At 41.7% G+C, this 12,932-nt stretch overlaps 2 protein-coding genes across 2 annotated transcripts; one reads left to right on the top strand and one right to left on the bottom strand.

The window, feature by feature from the left end:
- Positions 1 to 338: 338 nt before the first annotated feature.
- Positions 339 to 3,449, top strand: LOC146268339 (GTP cyclohydrolase 1-like). Its single transcript, XM_084709896.1, has 5 exons — positions 339 to 1,430; positions 1,788 to 1,897; positions 2,046 to 2,133; positions 2,363 to 2,447; positions 2,811 to 3,449. The coding sequence occupies exons 1-5, from the start codon at positions 1,157 to 1,159 to the stop codon at positions 2,938 to 2,940; spliced, it is 687 nt and encodes a 228-aa protein (XP_084566022.1). The 5' UTR covers positions 339 to 1,156; the 3' UTR covers positions 2,941 to 3,449.
- A 501-nt stretch (positions 3,450 to 3,950) lies between these two features.
- On the bottom strand, positions 3,951 to 11,806 carry LOC146268340 (rho-related GTP-binding protein RhoQ). Its single transcript, XM_084709897.1, has 5 exons — positions 11,126 to 11,806; positions 10,669 to 10,727; positions 6,512 to 6,676; positions 5,555 to 5,650; positions 3,951 to 5,379 (listed from the first exon to the last, which is right to left on the bottom strand). The coding sequence occupies exons 1-5, from the start codon at positions 11,265 to 11,267 to the stop codon at positions 5,218 to 5,220; spliced, it is 624 nt and encodes a 207-aa protein (XP_084566023.1). The 5' UTR covers positions 11,268 to 11,806; the 3' UTR covers positions 3,951 to 5,217.
- Positions 11,807 to 12,932: the final 1,126 nt, after the last annotated feature.

Raw genomic sequence — 12,932 nt, forward strand, 5'->3', positions numbered from 1 at the left:
TGATTTTGAGGCAGCCAGCTGAGTTTAATCTATTAGTATATCAGCTTCTGACACTCATGTGACCGTTCAGCTGAAAATGAATAATTTGCTCTGGCCCCCTCCCCAACTGTGGCAAAATGCCTTTTGTCATAGTCTTCTTGACTTTTAACCTTTTCGGGAATTGTTGGGAATATATATAAAAAAGAGACAAACTATGAGAGATTAGATGATCTATCTATTCTTGACAAATCTGTCAAGATCATTCAGAAATATGTGCATTAAGAGTTGAATAATTGTGATGCACCTTTGAGTTATCTGATCTGTTTAAACGAAAGACCAGAATCACTGTAACAAGCTCCAAGTGTTGCGATTTTACATTTAACACTCCTCAACATATGACTTGCTTAATTCATCAGAACCAGGTGGCATTTAACTCTGTATAACCCGAGATAGCTATCAACTGGGCAGTAAATTTCCCTCTGTATGCTTACGCCTCGTCCATATAGCGGGACAAGTTATCCCTTACTTTTCAACGTGAAAAGTGAGTCGCGCGGCGAATGCGTGGGACTTGAGAGCCCTGCAACAATCTTAACTGCACAAACACATTTTTCTGAATGCTACAGTGTGTGCATATCATTTGCAGTTTAATGCACATGGGCCAATGACTCAGCATTGTGTCCTATCAATATCACATATATCACATTCGCAAGGATTTTCTCAAAGTCATGTGAGCCTACATGCTGCCACCCTACACGAGGCAGGAAGAAGGAATCACACGAGATTCACTCACAAGATTGTCTCACTGGCCCCACGTTTTCTTAGAATGATTTGTTACAAAACGATTAAGGCTACTACTGTTCGCCTGGTGTCCAAAAATTGATTTATAGTTCATATTCCATTTAGTTGCACTTTCATAAAGTCACTCCTTACCAATGGACCAAAGGCGTGACGAAATATTTCTAACTGATGTGCTACGCTTATGGTTCACGGTTAAAGGTACTCCCATAAATAGGGCTTAGGATAAAACCATCCCATCCGTCTGTTCTTAAAATCTCTGCATTCTTCCAGCAAATATCAGAGCCTGCATATCCATACATCCATCAGTCAACCCAAAAATATTGGGTTTTTTTTAATCAATTGACCAAAACCCAGTTTCTAGTAGCAAAAATCTTCAAAAATGAACAGTGTCAACAATGGAAAAATAGTCCCAGAACATCTCAACGGATTGAACAAAAGAAGCGTTGAGTTCCAATTATCAGAAGGGCGCATACCTGTGAAATCCCACAAGGATTCGGAAGATGTGTCTATGCTTTCTGCCATTGAAGGGGCTTACAGTACTGTCCTTAGAGAGCTGGGCGAGGACACCGAACGCGAGGGCCTTTTACGCACACCATTGCGCGCAGCAAAGGCTATGCAGTTCCTTACCAAAGGCTACCACGAGACTGTACAAGGTGAGACGTTTTTATTAACAGCCCTTGAAACATTAATTCAGGAGATTTATCGATCACAAATCAACAGTCATTGAGAGCTTTGTTTTAATCTTCTTTGTAGTAGCATACTGTGTACTATTTTACTATATAATTCATTAGTCAGGCAATCACATCCAACAAAGCCGCTTTCTGAACCTTAAAATGCGTTCAAAATTAAGCAAACATGCGTCATACGTAGACGAAGAAGCTGCATGAGAACTATTCAGTAGCTTAAAGTCTAAAACCACAATTTTTCTCAGAAGTAATAAAAATGATTTACATGTGTTCAAGTCACTTCAGGGTATATATATTTAACCAGTTTTACCTTTCCTTTCTCAGACATCCTGAATGATGCCATCTTCGATGAGAACCACAGTGAGATGGTAATAGTGAAGGACATCGACATGTTCTCCCTCTGTGAGCATCACCTGGTGCCCTTCTTTGGCAGGGTAAAACAACATTGCATTAATAGGCCAATGTTAACATATAATGATAAGAATAAAGATATTTCACTATCTGATCATGGCTGGCTTTTGAAACCATCCTGTTATTTAATAACCAAAATTAAATACACATTGTTTTCATTCACCGCCATAGGTTCACATAGGATACATTCCAAACAACAAAGTAGTTGGTCTCAGTAAACTAGCAAGAATTGTGGAAATCTACAGCAGACGACTTCAAGGTATGTCTGCTCTTAAACTATATCCCTTTTATTTTTACATTTATTCATTTAGCAGACGCTTTTATCCAAAGCGACTTCCAAGAGGGAGCTTTACAAAAGTGCACAGGTCAATGATCATATTCACATTGATAACATTTTTGAGGTGGCATGCTGATGACTAACGTCAACAGTTAATCCCCTCAAACCAGTTCTATGTATTACTGTAACATGTTTATTTATTTGTTTACAGTTCAGGAGCGTCTAACCAGACAGATTGCGACTGCTATCTCAGAGGCATTGGAACCAAAGGGAGTTGCAGTCATCATTGAGGCAGGGTAAGTGGCATGCCATTGTCATATTCTTCCTGGATGTATTGTACATTATATTTCAAAAATAAAAAATTCCATGGCAGTGTAAATTCTGCATGCTAAACATATAGTTTGTTTTAAACAAAATGTCACAGTAAGGGAGAGAGAAAGCACATTAAAACTGCACCAGTTTTACAACTTTCATATTATTATAAAACATTAAAACTATGCCCGGGGATAGTTTGTCAAACTATTACATATCATTCTGAGCTTTAAAATGTATTTTAAGTTTGAAATTGAGCATGTATCACAAATATTTGTCAGTTCGTTCAATGAATTAAAACGATTAACTGAAGATGGTACTCTAATCTTTTATGTTATTTGTTTCAGTCATATGTGCATGATGATGAGAGGTGTCCAGAAAATAAACAGCAGAACTGCAACCAGCGTCATGATTGGAGTGTTCCAGGGGGATCCCAAGACTCGTGAGGAGTTTCTGTCTCTGATCAAGAGGAACTAGCACAATCAAACTATCTGTGGGGCTTTCCAAGCAAAGCCTTTTTCTTTTCTCTCCTCCCTGTATTATGTATCTCACTGACAGTCTAAGTTGATGTCAAGCATTCTCTTCTGTAGTTTTCCCCCCCTAAAAAAAAGTCTCTGTAGGGCTCATCTCAACTGGTGCTGCTGCATTTATAGAATTATTGTCCAATGATTGGTGCAAAAAACAAACAGGGACCCATTATCATTATTAAGGGTTCCCATCATTTATACATGTTTATGATTGTTATATGTAATATCATAAGTAGTCCTGAGGTTGTGATAATGTTGATATTACACCATTTTTACTGTTGCGTATATATGTATATTATGTACACAGTAAAAAACAACAACACATTTATACAATAGCAAGTGCTGCCAATCTAGAGTTGATGGGACTTAATCCAAAGGTGATAATACTACAGTAACTACAGCTGTTTCACAAACACACTTCCATAACTTTAAATTATGACAATGTTACTAAGGCTATGAAGAACCTATTAATTTCATGTCAAATAAATAAAGATTTCGTTAGTTTGACAATTTCAAGAAGGCTTCTGTCATCTATAATTCCAGGAATCTGTTTGTCTCTGTGTGTCCATGGCTCGATTATTTTGCAAACCGGGGCTTCAATAAAAATCGTGTCTTGCTCAGGACACAAGATGGTAAAGTGTCGTCTGTAATGTTTTTGGAGAAGCTATTTTCACGGAAAATTTAAAAAAAAGTCCTAAAAAGTCACACGTGTTGCATCACAGGCACTTTATGGAAAAACTCAAATGAGGTCTTGCTGAACAACATTTCAATTGACGATTTTAAAAATACATTTTTTGAGCGGTGCCCTCTTTTTACATTTTTTGTGTGGAAACGTTTTGATTGAGATGGATATTTCATCAGTACCCATTCATTTTAAACAGCAGTGTTCTCACCTGCTTGTGCCTTAATGCCTCTTTTAGTGGTAAACCCGCTCGTTTCTGAATAAGACCCCGAAATAGATTGACAGTAATCACATTTATTCAGAATAAAGAAGTTGAATGGGAAGAGGCTACACTGGTGTCTGCAGTACTCAGGATGACCTGAGGCATTAACCTCAACAGCATGTGTTCAGGCTCAACATTCCCTGTTCAGAGAGAGAAGGTTAACTCCCTACTGTGCAGGGAGTGCTTAACTAAAATAATAAAATGCAAGTTTGGGCAGAACAGGAGCACCGTTACCATTAAAGCTTTTCATAAACATGTTAAAATGAAAAAAAAACAATAAGATCAGTCATTTATAATGAAATTGGCACCTTTATACATCAATATAAACGAATAAACGTTCAAATGTCAATCCTGGTGATCTTTCAGTTTAGCAGACAAATATTCAAGGTATTTTCCTTCTAACTTGGACAGGGTATGGAAGAGTAGGAGGTTTGAAAGAGGGAGTGTATCAGGAGGGGGTAGAGGGTCAAACTGGGTTTAAGTGTGCAAGTTGTGGGGATATTGTGGTTGGGTAGGGGAGTTGTGCTCAAACTAATACTCTGTGCTCCAGTCCTTGGCATTAGAAGCCAGAGTGAGTAAGGAGGTTGTCTAGGGACTGTGCTTGGATGTGGAGTAGGGATAAGACATAGTATGTGCTTAATTGAAATGGACATATTGGGTTGTCTCCTTCCCTGTTAACATCCATTCTATACAGTCACATTTAGTTCTTTGGGCATAAACCCAGGTTCATGTTATATTTGCACTGCAAGTCAAACCATATAGAGCTTATAGTGTTTTCTTAACAAAGGATAGGTGGAGGAGACATTCTTCAAACATGAATATTCACTCTTTATACTAAAGGGATTCCATTCTGTTTCTTAAAGAAAATGTTTGTTTAGATGAGGTGGACCTTCAAGCTTCTTCCTCTATTTATAACTATGAATTATATTAGAAAACAATTACTCAAAACTTAAAAATGCATACTTTTTTCCTTACAGTTTATAATGTAAGTTTGTAGAAGTAAAAGGATTAAAAAACGGTTAAAAAAGAAGGTACTTTGGGAGGCCTATACAGTCTTGCTGAGGAGATTGACTTGGGTCTGTGCTCCTTTGGTTGTAAAACTGCAACATCACCCCGCAGACAGCAGGAAAAACATTAAGCTTTTGCGGTGCCCAAATCTAAGATGGTCTCCTCTTATATCAATTTCATCGTCTTTCGGTCACTCTCTCCCCTGTTTATGACATCTCTGTCCTTAGTTCAGATGTGTATCCAGGTTGGTTGTTGGCTTTGCCTTTTGCCTAGCATCACGTGATAAGACAGCAATTAATACACCGCGGCCCCAATCTTCTCTTCAGGGCTCCTTTTTTCCTCTTGGGGGTAAGGATGGCGATGATGGCCTCATCAAACACAGTCTTCAGTCCCTTCTGTGTCAGGGCAGAGCACTCCACGTAACAACATGCTCCAATCTGGGAAGAGAAACGATGCACAGGCCGTCAAACAAACAAAGAGATCAGAAGATCAGAAGACACAAATGAGAATTCATCAAAATTCGAACCAGACCAGAAGGAATTATATCACTCTCCTGCTCAGTGAGCTCCCCTCTCAAATCACAGTTCCTCCCCACTGCTAACAGCAGTGTACCTCTTTGGCCAGCCTCTGGCCCTGCTCAGTGGTGATTGGCTTCTCCTTCATGTCATTCAGCTTGGATATGGTCTTTGGGTCATCACGCAGGTCAATCTGAAATGAATGGAGATAACGCAGCAGGCTTCCTGTCAGCAGATACACAACTCAACTGTGAAGGATCAGGCAAAGTCTGGAGTTTTGCATTCTATTATATGAGAGTACAGTTGTACAATGATGAATGTATCAGGGAAGCCTGCTTGCTGTGTGGCATTTTTATATTAAATCTACTTCCTTTACCCTACTCTATGTGTTGTCATGGAATTAATAGTAGGCCTACTAGTCCCGTCATCTACTGTGCACACATGCACTTCAAAGCACATAGACCACATGTAAAAAAAACTACGGTATTTAATGAATGCACTTATAAAACACACACTCCCCATGCATAACTTAAGTACATACAGTACTTTCAGACAAAGCAACACTCGTTGAGGCTACCACAGTGTGCACCGATTGGCGGTTATGTGGCTCCGGTCTCATGTCTGAACCTATGGACCTACATTAGCATGCAACTCACGCAACCGACTGATTCATTGACAAGGGATAAAAGAGTAGTAAATATCAGCTGACAGTAGAATAAATCAAACGTCTACAATGCTAACCTCTCCACCACCGTGCCCCTGCTCTGCTGCTGCTTGTCAGGGAACACGAACAGAGTATGAACAATTGTGGATTTGATGTGTAGACTAGCGAGTTCTTATCATGGAGATGGTCCTCAATATAAATACATCTGAGAGCTCTAAATAGTCCAAAGTCAGTGTAATCTGTGTGTGGTGATTGGTAGTAGCATTTTGTAGGCACCAGTGATATCCATAAAGCGTGAATGAGTTCTAATGTACACTGTATATACTTGGTTGGTGTCACCCGGGTTCCTCCTAACAGGTAGGGGACACTAGCTGCATCGACCACACTCACCTGGGTTCCTATGAGCAGGTAGGGGACAGTAGGTGCATATTCCTGCAATTCCGGCACCCACTCCTCCCTAACGTTCTGGAAGCTGGCTGGGTTAACCACAGAGAAGCAAATGAGGAAGACATCGGTCATGGGGTAGGACAGGGGCCGTAGGCGGTCATAGTCCTCCTGGAAAAGTGTGTGTTTGAGAGGTAGAGAGACAGGAGAGGAGGAGGGTCGATCATTTTGCAGCTCCCTTTCATCACATGTACGGAATTATCATTCATAAATTATTCAATTGTAAGAAAAATGAGTCCAGTGAGAGTACAGTCATCCTTTTAAAAAGTGAGAGACCGCATGAGAGAGTTACAGAAAGAGAGAGACTACACTGCTATGCTTACAGTATCTGCTGGGTTCTTCCAAGCGACTAGGCTGTTTTATGAGAGTAGTGAGCAGTTTTATGACAAGAGCGATGCGCATAAAAATGATGCCATTCCAGCATTAAGTTATAAAATGAAGGAATATGCAGATTCTACCAGATGACCTCTGTCTTTCAATATTTCGCTTTGTCTCTGTCACAATTTGCCACAAGGGATTTCCTCACATTTGCAGTACTTCACAGAAATCCAGAAGAAAGACATGAGACCTTTTTCGCCACTGCAACTGCCATCTCCGATATGCCTCAAACTATGCACAGTGCAAAATCAAGGATTTCCTTACCAAAAGCAATCCCACACTCTCTTGCCTGTCACTGATAAACACCTTTGGCAGCTTGTTACTGTATGTGCACAGAAGTAAATATATGTGTATATTAGGTCCGGTGTCATCCCCACCTACTTACAGTATATTCATGAGCCATCCCTCTGAATGATGTGGACGTGTAGTGATGTATGATTTGAGTGGGGTCATACAAATGAAAAGTCTAATCAGCCCAATCCAGTCAAACTCCTTCAATCAATCAACATCCCTCTGTCCGGAAGATAAAATGTTACGATACAAATTGCCACCATTCTCTCTTATTTCACTCTCTCACTGTCACAACAATCACACTTTGGTGCAGTGCTACTGTGAAGTTTATTGAGAGAGGAGCACTCTGGCATCTGATTCAAGTCGTTTACATATAAATCTAATGAGGAAAACAAATCTGTATGCTAATGAATTATATAGCTTGTCTATGACTTTGTCCAGGACTTTTATATTATGTACATATTCGATTAGAAGTTGGGCAGATATACTGCTGAGTTGTAGACAGTTTTATCAGCCCTCCTGGAAACATGACCAAATCACATAGAAAAAGGGCTGAGATGTCTCAAGATGTCTTGTGTAAGATCATGTGAGTGTTTGTGTCTGTACTGGTCTGTGAGAGAGTGAGTGTATTTGTGTGTGTGTGTGTGTGTGTACAGGGGCAACATTCATCCCCCAGTATACGTGCAGAACACAGTCTTGCCGTCGTCTCAGCAGCTTACTGTAAACACAGCAACGTCTCAGGTTGCACCACAACAGCTGAAGCTGTAGATCTCTCTGATTACCACACTGTTTCTTTAGTACATGCCTACCTTATGTCATGTATGTAAATGTCACCTTTACATTACGTGTGTATATCAAGTCGTAGGAGAGAGATGCCGATTAAGGGGAAGGAAAGACAGAAAAAGAGACAGAGGTGTAGAGTGAGAGATTAGTAGAGTGAGATAGAGACAGAGGGAGCACAGGGTGTGTTTGGAGTGCTAATAAGCAGGCTATATGCATACCACCTCTCCTATACATGTCTATACATTTCTGTGAGGGTGAGGCATTGCATGGCATGCCCACTGTGTGTGTGTGTTGTTGAGTCAGTGACATATGAGAGCTATGATATCAGTGAGTCATTCCTCCTCCCCCTCATCCTCCACAGTCACTTTGGCTGGCGGTGTCAGAGACACAGACGCCTGTTCAAACATGGCCGCTGGCTAGGAAAACAAGCGCAAGGAGACGCTTCTGAGTTCTATCTATGGGTTATTATTGGACATGAAGTTAGGCAATACCTTGAGGCAAACCACATGGATGCTGTTCAATGGAGGGGAAATTAATCTTTAAGTACTCCTTCTGTTTGCAATCATGGTCCGTGATAAACAAGCTTCAATGCTCATCAACAGCAGACAGCTTAAGAGTTCAGAAGGGGCATCTAGCTACATAAAGCTACAGCTCAGTAAGGATGGCCCTTATGGCTGAGTAAAGCCCACTTACTGCCTCCCCCCTGCTGTGATGTCTGGGGGTCACTGGGCCACATTAGGGCAATGAGTCAAAAACTGTACCAAAAAGGGCTGGCTATGGGACGAGTAAATGTAGCAAAGTAGTAGAAATGTAGGAATGAGTAAGGCGGATTCTGGGAGAGGGAAGCGGGCCGGCGGCGGTTGGGGCAGTGTTGCCATGGGTACAGCAGCACTTGATATCCACTTCCTGTTTCCTCCACCAGAACAGTGATGCTGCTAGTTTCACATTAGAGCAGCAACAGCAGGGGTGGATGAATAAATAAATAAAGACTCGTTCCTCAGTTCTGCATCTACACTAATAGAATGGGCTACATGTCTGGCTACATGTATTATGTCCGGATGGGACGGCATACAAAAACACAATCAGAGCACAATAACTTACCCCTATTACTGGTCTGGTATAATTATGTTACCCTGGTATCTTTTTCTGATGTTATTGTTACATGGGGTCACAGGGTTGTACATGACTCTCCATCATGTGCAAATGGGTCACTGATATCCTCTGAAACAACAAAGAATTGTGGGAGCTCCAGCCCCCTGCCAGGGATATAAATATTAAAAAGGTCCTTGGAGCCAATAAAACATGTGTAATGCAGAGCCAGAGGTGAAGACTACAGAGGGAGAGGGTGCATTTGTGTCTGTGGCTTGGTGGTTTGTACTGATAGAGACAGAGGGAGAGAAAATGTACAAAGATTTAGTTTATCCACATTCTGGGTCACCTCTATGGGCCGAATTAGCGGTCTGAAAAGCCGCTTTCGTTTTTTCTCTCTCACCCACACCCCCTCCTTTCTGTCTCTGTGTCTTCCTCTTTCCCTGTCTCTGCCTCTTCCTCTCTCGGTTTCTCCCTCTCTATTTCGCCCTCCCCTTCTCTCTCTATCCAGTCTTTGATCAGATGCTGAAGCTATAAACATTACCAGCTGGCCTTGTGCTCTGCATAAAGAGGTCAGATGAGGTGGGGGCGAAGGGGCTGTGCAGGCTGAGCAGTAACTCTACTCTCCGTGGCCTCAGCACCCACACTCGACATCTGGGTAACTTCTCCATTTCACAAGCGCTTTGAATCAGCTAAAAACAAATATGCTGCTTCTGACACACATTTGCAATCATAGGAACAAACACAAAGCTGTACGCCTGGGTCCCTTGGCAACTGATTTACAACCACATGTTTCTTCAAAAGAATATAATTGGTCTGGACCGTATGTTTGATTGTTGGGGTTTTGATTCTGTACTGACTCTGAAGAGACGGAAGGTTGCTCCTGGAATTGATTTTCTAACAATGGACTCCCTGAATATTTCCAAGCCGTCCTCTTGGCGCTCGGCACTTTTCCGGCGAGCGGGTTGGGTTTCAGCTCAGGACACATTTGGACTTCACACAGTTAAATCTGGTCCTGAGAAGTGTGAACTATTATTTGCTGTGTGTCACTTGCCACTTTTAGATGGCGGAAAAACCGTTGGGGAGAGTGGAGGGCCACGGAAAGTGGCCGTGTTTATATGCGCGCGGTGTACAGAGTGTGAAACATTACAGTATGTGTGTGAATACACATGTTTCAGTGTGCGCACAGTGGGAGTTGAACTATTACTCTTGTAACATAATGCTACATTGTAAAGACAAAGCCTAAGCATTGGCCAGTCCCATTAAGATGGTGACATCACTACTGGACATAGGACCCCTGTTCTCCACATAATAGACCTATTGAGACCACTCACTACCAGCACTGTCAATCACAGCAGACTCTGGCTCTACAGCCATGTGTGAAAACCATCACCTGTTGCAGCTTAACTTCCAAACTGAAATTTGTGGGTGTGTTTAGAGCAACGTTGTTTGGTTACCAGTCCATGAGACAAATGGGATCGACAGAGAAAGAGAGAGACTGAGAAATTCTGTCCTTGGACGTGGCATGCTTGGCACTGAGCCAGAGTTAAAATAAACTGTACCTGACCAGCTGTGTCGTACAATCCCAATAAGTACTGCTTCCCGCCAACATTGACACTCACTGCAAAGCAATCACAAAGGCTGGATGAGAACGACACAGAGAGAGAGAGAGAGCTACAGAGAGAGAGCTAGAGAGTGAGAGAGCTAGATCGAGCGCTATGGGCAGAAAGGGTTGTCTAATCCCCTCCTCCCCCTAATAAAATGAAGGCAAACAAGTGGTTTGGATTAGATGCAAGCCAATGTAATTTGAGTAATATTGTGAAACTACGGTTGTTTTCTAAATAAATGTTTATGCTACACATTCCAGGGATATCATTTTACTAGCCTAGTTTACATCCTTTTAACAACTTTTGCTAGACAGGCGTTTATGCAATTTGAGTGCACGCATATGGATTATGCAATCACTAATGGTTATGGTCATAGATAAATGTTAAGGTTTAAAGTAATAACTACCCATACCTGCATAGTGGTCAAACACAGTGGGCACATACTCCTCGGGAAAGGCGTCATTGGCATAGCTCATTAACAGACATGTTTTACCCACAGCACCGTCACCAACTACAACGCATTTCAACATAATAGTACCGGTTCCGTTTGCCATGATCCGGACATAACCATAATCCTCCGACGCCCTGTTTTCCTGAGCTGCACGGTGATCCCCAATCGACAGGCATCACCAGCGTCTGAGTTCAATTGCGCGACGCACCGAGATCAATTGGAATTGCATCTCTCCCACCGTCCACGTTTCACAAATTTGCCAGTAAATATGAAGGGGGTTTCCTCTCGCTCCGCATATACAGACGAAACACGCAATGCAGGTTTCACTACTTCTTATTCAGAAATGGATTAACTCAGTGACAAGATCTCTCTGTCCCCCGCCCAGGTCTGTCAGTACAGTCTGCAATACGCGAGCGTGGAAGTCACGGCGCCTGTTCCCCAGCTCGCCCCTTGGCTCTCGGTCCCTCGCTTCGTTTAGGTTGGCAGTAGCCTATAGACAATGTGGGTTAGTTTGCTGGAGAGGCGGGGCTAGAACTTGAGACCAAGGGGCTCTAGTCAAACTCCACAAGTGGTATCCTAATTTTCGTTCACAATTGCGTGTTCCGTACGTTTTTCTCCCGCTTATCACTTGAAGGATAATAACCGTAGCCTCCAGGAATTGAAACAGCACTGACTCACAGTTCTACAGTCATCTCAGTTGCAACAGACCAGTTTGCAGTAGTCTAAAGATTTTTAAATACATCATGTGACGGGATCATAAAGTTTGAAATGCATGATAACTTTTCCACTCATTTCATAAAATCGTGGAGGGGGAGGGGCATAGCCTCCAGAAAGAGAGATAATTTTTGCATAGCTAAGGCTTATTAGAATTCAGCTGACATCTTGTTATTCAGACTTTATTAAGTATATTACCCTATTATCTTCTTTTATATTTGAAACTAAAGCCAGTGGATTTTCAATAAGTGCAAAATGTATGTTTACTCGCTACCTTGTACACTTTCATCTCTTATCAACTGTATTTGACGATGTTCCCTAGCCAGATGTTACTGATCCAATCGGCTCGAAGGGGCGTGACCATGTGAGCAGCAGGAGCAGTGCGCTGAGGATGCGCCGCCGCTCCGACCGTCCTGGTAGCGCTGTCATCACAATTGACAGTTGCTGCAGCTGTCACGTGACCAAACAATTACCTCATCCTTGCTGTCAAAATCATGTTGCACTGTAGGTGTTGTATATATTACTTATAGTAGCTATGCAGGAGTTGGAGGCCAAGGAACATTTGAAATCACATAACTAGACGCTGGCTATTTGTAAATGAACTGTTGCGTATGGCAATTCTTAGTACATTTCTGTACCCCTGCTCCACAACTTAAAGTGTGTATCAACTTTGTTGTTGACAAGTAGGTCCTGTCAGCTGCATGAGTTCATTAGTGGGCTGCTGGCCTTATTTCGTAGTGGGTGACATTTAATACCAACTGGTTATTTCTGTAACAAGACTACTTTAATGGTGAGTATATCAATATATACACAGCATTCATACCATAAAAAAAAATGACATTACAGCCTACAGTAAATTGACTACACACAATGACCCATATTGACAATGCAAAGTTGTATTATCCTAACTTTATAAAAAAAAACTGTGTGCACATTTATTTATACAGTGGTACCATGGTCTAATACCACATTTGCTGGAAGAATTGAAGACTGAGAAAGCCAAACAGACATTGCAAGAAGTTTTTTAGAAAAACGTTGTGCTGGAATAACATGG

This window comes from Hypomesus nipponensis, chromosome 11 (assembly GCF_054491055.1).
Source record: "Hypomesus nipponensis isolate SF chromosome 11, ASM5449105v1, whole genome shotgun sequence".
In the NCBI taxonomy this organism is placed as follows: domain Eukaryota; kingdom Metazoa; phylum Chordata; class Actinopteri; order Osmeriformes; family Osmeridae; genus Hypomesus; species Hypomesus nipponensis.

Excerpts from the sequence above, each read along its gene's own strand:
- LOC146268339 (XM_084709896.1), top strand. The coding sequence starts at position 1,157 with ATGAACAGTGTCAACAATGGAAAAATAGTCCCAGAACATCTCAACGGA. Across the intron at positions 1,431-1,787 it reads CTACCACGAGACTGTACAAG|ACATCCTGAATGATGCCATC; the intron begins GTGAGACGTTTT and ends TTCCTTTCTCAG. Across the intron at positions 2,448-2,810 it reads GCAGTCATCATTGAGGCAGG|TCATATGTGCATGATGATGA; the intron begins GTAAGTGGCATG and ends TATTTGTTTCAG.
- LOC146268340 (XM_084709897.1), bottom strand. The coding sequence starts at position 11,267 with ATGGCAAACGGAACCGGTACTATTATGTTGAAATGCGTTGTAGTTGGT. Across the intron at positions 6,677-10,668 it reads TGTACGACACAGCTGGTCAG|GAGGACTATGACCGCCTACG; the intron begins GTACAGTTTATT and ends ACACTTTTCCAG. Across the intron at positions 5,380-5,554 it reads GCCAGAGGCTGGCCAAAGAG|ATTGGAGCATGTTGTTACGT; the intron begins GTACACTGCTGT and ends TTCTCTTCCCAG.